This window comes from Monoraphidium neglectum, assembly GCF_000611645.1.
Source record: "Monoraphidium neglectum strain SAG 48.87 unplaced genomic scaffold scaffold01742, whole genome shotgun sequence".
NCBI lineage: Eukaryota > Viridiplantae > Chlorophyta > Chlorophyceae > Sphaeropleales > Selenastraceae > Monoraphidium > Monoraphidium neglectum.
In genome coordinates, this window is record NW_014011886.1 from 7,153 (window position 1) to 12,747 (window position 5,595).

General features: G+C 68.0%; 1 protein-coding gene across 1 annotated transcript in view; it reads right to left on the bottom strand.

The window, feature by feature from the left end:
• The window catches only part of MNEG_8875 (type I polyketide synthase), a gene marked incomplete at both ends in the record, with an annotated part of 11,790 nt that extends 7,011 nt beyond the window's left edge, over positions 1–4,779 (bottom strand). The window contains 9 exons of the mRNA XM_014042653.1: positions 203–437; positions 767–940; positions 1,226–1,695; positions 1,895–2,223; positions 2,622–2,877; positions 3,068–3,332; positions 3,594–3,935; positions 4,150–4,488; positions 4,693–4,779. Of these exons, the coding sequence (XP_013898107.1) occupies positions 203–437; positions 767–940; positions 1,226–1,695; positions 1,895–2,223; positions 2,622–2,877; positions 3,068–3,332; positions 3,594–3,935; positions 4,150–4,488; positions 4,693–4,779 (2,497 nt within the window). The remainder of the gene's footprint in view (positions 1–202; positions 438–766; positions 941–1,225; positions 1,696–1,894; positions 2,224–2,621; positions 2,878–3,067; positions 3,333–3,593; positions 3,936–4,149; positions 4,489–4,692) is intronic.
• Between the last annotated feature and the right edge of the window lie 816 nt (positions 4,780–5,595).

A 5,595-nucleotide genomic window follows, 5' to 3' on the forward strand; every position in this document is an offset into this window, starting at 1 on the left:
CCGCCATAATCGGCTGTGGCGGGCCCAGCGTAGCCGACGTCGTCGGTGGCCGCGGCGCGCGCGGCGGCCAGCATCATTTCCACCATCGCCGCGGCGGGCAGCAGCGGCCGGCCCGACACCACGTGATCCCATAGGTAAGCCAGCCTCGGGTTCGGCGCGAAGTTGCCGCCGCCGCCGCCAGCCCCGCTCCCCAAAGGGCCACCAGCGTGGCGGCGGAAGCCGAAGTCGCCCAGGCGGCACGAAAGGGTGAGGGAGCCGGCGCCGGCCGCGGAGGGCAGCAGGGCGGAGTGGAAGGGGTGCACGTGCGGCACCACGAAGAGGCGCTGCTCTAAAAGCAGCGGGCGTCGGCGCGCGGCGAGCGCCTCGGGCGTGGGAGGGGCCGCTTGGCCCGCGCCGCGGGGCGGCGCCGCCGCCAACAGGATGTGTGCGTTGGTGCCCTGCGCCGCAGGGGGCGGCCGTGGCGGGTGGTCGGCTGAGGAGGACACATGGGTCAGGCGCAGATGATTGCGCGGCAACAACAACATGTGCTGCCCGCTCATGATGAGAAGTTGCGCCACCAGCTGAGGGGATAGAGAGTGCAACGACTCCTGGACACGCGCCGCTACACTCACCACGCAACCCTCATCCCATGGGTGCACACACACGTACGCACGCACGCGCGCGCACACACACACACACACACACACACACACACACACACACACACACACACACACACACCCACACACCCACCCACACACACACACACAAGCAGACAAGCCCGCACCATGAACGCAAACGAGCTGACGCCGCCGATCATGCTCCTCTCATCCCTCGAAGCCAGCGCCCATGGCAGCTTCTGGCGCGGAAGCTGCGCAGCCGTGCCTGAGCTGAGTGCGCCGTCCAGGTAGGGGTTCAGAGTGCGCAGGTGCAGGATGGGCGACGCAGCGCGGCGCGCAATCTGCGCAGTCGTTTTGATGGAGAAGGCGGGGCGGGGCGGGGTGGCGGATTGTGAACGCACCGGTGGGGCGGAGGCGAGACTGCAGGGGTGGGGGCCCACTTGTAGCAGCACCGGTTTAGAGGAAAAGGGTGTGGCAGAGTCTCCTAGCTCGCCAGAAGGTTGTCCTTGCAGAGACACTTTGACATGCATCGCGCACCACAAGAAAAACAGCCATGCATTATCTACACCCATAAACCCACCAAGTGCGAGTGCAGCCGTGCAAAGTCCCAATCCCAAGCAGCCCACCTGCGACCTCAGACGAAGAAGCCCGACCATCCCGGCCGCCGGCTCCGCGTGACCCAGCTGCGACTTGGCGCCGCTCATCAGCAGGGGCTGGCGGGACTGCTGCCTTGCACTACCGCCGCCGGCGCCGCCTGCCAGCAGCACCGCAGCGGCCGCCCCGACCTCAATGGGGTCCCCCAGGGGCGTCCCAGTCCCATGCAGCTCGAGCAGCGAAACCTCGGACGCGGCCACGCCGGCCGAGGTTAGCGCCTGGCGGATCACCTCCTGCTGCGCCGGCCCGTTGGGCGCCGTGAGGCCGCTGCTCCGGCCGTCCTGGTTGACGGCGCTGCCGGCCAGCACGGCCAGCGGCGCGGCCGAGGCGGCGGCGGCAGTGGCTGCGGAGACGAGGATCATCATGCCGGCAGCTTCGGCGCGCACGTAGCCGTCTGCTGCTGCGTCGAGCGCCTTGCAGCGGCCGTCGGGCGCCAGCATGCCTGGGAGCGGCGTGAGAGCAGCCGAGTGCCACGTCAATGCTCAGCAGCCAGAGCAGCCGGTCAAGCAGACGGACGATTGGCAAGATATGACATCTGCACTGTGCCGCAAACCATTTGGTGTTTGGCTCTGCATTGGCACACACACTTGAATCCTGCTATCGCACTCAGCAGGCGTGTTCCTGGGATCTTGCCCGCTCACCAGCGCGGTTGCAGGCGAGAGTCCAGCTGGGCGCAAGCGTGAGGTTCACACCCCCAGCCGCCGCCATCCCACAGCCCCCACCGCCGCCGCCGCCGCCCCTGCCGCGGGCCCCCAGCGCGCCCGCCGCCAGGTGCGCAGCTACCAGGCCGCTGCTGCAGGCGGTGTCGACGGCGACGGCCGCGCCGCGCAGGCCAAAGGTGTAGGACAGGCGGCCCGCGGCGACGGAGAGGTGGGCTCCTGTGGCGTAGTACGCACTGATCGGTGTGCGCTGCTTGAGGGTTATGGCTGCATACTCCAGCTGGCTGAGGCCGACATACACAGCTGCATCCCTGTTGTGTGTGTGTTGGGTTTGAGTAAATGAATGTGGGGGGACGATGTGAGGTTGCAAGAGTGATACGTGTTGATGTTGTGAGTGCATCAGGGCTGGACAAGTCAGGCGTAGGATTTGAACGCATCAAAACTGTCGCTGCAGGGTTAGGGAGGAGAGCGCAAGTGTCGCGTGTGGCACTGCTCTTCCTGCGGCACAAGGCGACGCAGACAGCTGCGTAGCGCCCGCCGTGAGCGCATACGCAAGCGCGCGGTTCCATTCTGGCCTTTCTCAGCGCGTGAGCGCACGCGCGTACACACATACACACACACACGCACACACGCACGCACACACACACACACACACACACACACACACACACACACACACACACACACACACACACACACACACACACACCTGCTCACAGACCCCACAAACGTCGCGCCGCCGAGCGCCTCCTGGAGCGCGTCCAGCAGCAGCCGCTGCTGCGGGTCCACCACCAGTGCCTCCGCGGCCGTCAGCCCCATCGCGCGCGCGTCAAACCACTCCACGTCTCGAGGGGCCAGGAACACGCCGAAGCGGGCGTGTGACTCGGCCGGGGAGGCGGCGTCAGGCACAGGGGCGTCGGCGTCCCAGCGGCGGAGGGGCACAACGGAGGTGCGGTCGAGGCGGCCTGGTATGGGTTTGTAAGAGGAGAGCGGGTGGGCGTTCAGTTCGAGGCATTTTGAGCATCCGTTGGGCTTTGAGGCACGGGCACACCACTGGCGGCGAAGGGGGAAGGGCTGGTCCAGGGTCTCCAAGAGCGGGCATGCGGTGCGGATCGCGGGCTCGATCCGCAAAGCCCCCGGCGGCCGAACACTCACCTTCTGCTGGGTCGTCCAGGCTCCCGCCTGCCACCCTATACGCCGCCGACGCCACAAGGACCAACCCCGCCTGTGGCGCCTCCGGTGCAGCCGAGGGCGCCAGAAAAGCCGCCCGCGTTGTTGCCGCGGCCACCCCGGTGGCGCTGCCGCCGGCCCCGGTGGCAGCTGAGCGGTCAGGGTTGGTTGCCACGTGGGCCGCCAGGGCCGCCGGGTGTGCTTCAGCGATGAACTCTCCGATGCCCCTCGCGGTCGGGTAGTCAAAGACCTTTGGGTTAGGGAGTAAGGTAGGGTACAGGAAGGGAAATTTTGAGGGTGATTAGGGTGTGGGGTTGGCCATGGGGTTGAGGCGGACTCCAGACAAATGGCTATGTATGAGCGCGAAATGTGATAGATGTGCACATGCAGAGAGCATGCTTGTGACAGCACGTTTTCTGTGCCAATTTTGTCATCCTGCACGTGCACTGCTGTGCCAAAAGGGCGGCGATCGCATCCGTTCGGCCAGCAACGAGCATGACAGCAATCCCACCAGCGTCGGCGGCAGCGCCACCCCCAGCCGCTCCTCCAGGCGCCCCGTCAGCGCCACGGCCAGGGTGCTGTTCACGCCCGCCCCCATCAGCGGCTCGTCGGCGCCCAGGGGCGGCGCGCCGGCCCCCAGCAGCGCCGCCACGGCCGCTCGGACGAGCGATTCTGCCTCAGCCGCAGCCGCGGGCGCCGCCGGCGCCCTGGTCGCCTCTGGGGCGCCGCCGCCAACTCCACGTGCGACTCTGGCAACATTTGCGAGGTTGCCTGCCGCGTGGGCCGCCAGGGCTGAGGGGTGTGCTGCTGCGATGAACTCTCCGATGTCCCTCGCAGTCGGGTAGTCAAAGACCTGAGGGCAGGAACGGCAGGAGGTCGAGGGGATGCACGACGCTGGGGCTGAGATGAGGGGGCCATGGAAGCAAGGTGACAAGAGAGGCATGTGGGCTCGAAAGCATCTCTGATGATGCATCCAGGAAATAACTTGCTGCCCCTCAAAAAGGCAAGGCAGGGTTCCGAAGACAAGCAGGCATGTGCTGACAGTATGAGCTGCGCGAAATCCTCACCAGCGTTGGCGGCAGCGCCACCCCCAGCCGCTCCTCCAGGCGCCCCGTCAGCGCCACCGCCAGGGTGCTGTTCACGCCCGCCCCCATCAGCGGCTCGTCGGCGCCCAGGGGCGGCGCGCTGGCCCCGAGAAGCGCCGCAACCTCGGATGCCACGAGCTGCTCAAGGGCCGCGGGCGCTGCCGCCCCTGCTGACCCGATGGCCCCGTCGCCGGCGCCGGCTCCTGTGGTGAGCGCGGGGGCTGCCGGGGACGGGAGGAGGGGCGTGGGTGCAGGGAGGATGGCAGGGTATGCTGCCGCGATGAACTCTCCAATGTTCCTCGCAGTCGGGTAGTCAAAGACCTTCAGGGTTGTGGGTATGGGGTGAGCAGATTTGTAGGTCGGTACAATGCATGTGGCAGGTCACATCCAAACAGGCACAGAGGTCAAGCCCAATCCCCATGCACATCGCGCACAGTGCCCTGAGACTGGCAGGCAAAGCAAGCGCGACACATAATTCACCGGATTTGGCAACGCCCAACGGCAGCCCCAAACCCGCCTGCTCACCAGCGTCGGCGGCAGCGCCACCCCGAGCCGCTCCTCCAGGCGCCCCGTCAGCGCCACGGCCAGGGTGCTGTTCACGCCCGCCCCCATCAGCGGCTCGTCAACGCCCAGGGGCGGCGCGCCGGCCCCCAGCAGCGCCGCAACCTCGGATGCGACGAGCTGCTCAAGGGCGGCGCCCGAACGGGCCACAGGAGCGCTGACATCAGCAGCTGCAGTGTCAGCACGCCCCAGGGCTGAGGTCACATGACCCGCGGCCGCTGCCGCCGCGCCCTGCGCCGGCGGCGGCGGGGCCGCGGCAGGCAGTAGCGCAGCGGCGAAGTGGCCCGCGCCGGGGGGACGCGCGGCGTAGAGGGCCCGCAGCAGCGAGCGCGGGCTGCTGCGCGCTGCGGGGGCGTCGACGACCGCGACCACGGCGGTGGCGCCGCGGAACGGCGCGGCTGCCTTGGTCAAGGCGGCAGCGAGCGCTTGGGAGGGGGCGGTGGTGGCCAGCAGCACGAGATGGAGCGCGCCCGCGTGCAAAGCAGCGGTGACCTGGGGAGTTAGCAAGGGCAAGAGTTGAAAAGGGGATGGCAGATTCAGAATGCAATGGTGGGACCCGTGGGGCGGGTAAGGGGAGGAGGACAAGCGCCACAAGCACTTGCCACCTCCGCCGAAACCCTGACGACTGCCCAGCAAAGCAGCTCGTTGTGCAAGGCTGGGGGTTGTAACGGAGTAAGGGTGTAGCTAGCAGGGGGCCTGCATCCCAGCACCCACCTGGCCAGCAGCATCAGCCCCTCCGCCCAGCGGCAGCACGTAGCAGGCGCCGCCCTCCAAGCCGCGGCGCCAGGCCTTCGGCGCCAGCACAGGCACGCCCCGGCCCAGCGCCGCGGCCGCCAGGCGCGCCAGCTCAGCGGGCGCGGCTCCGCC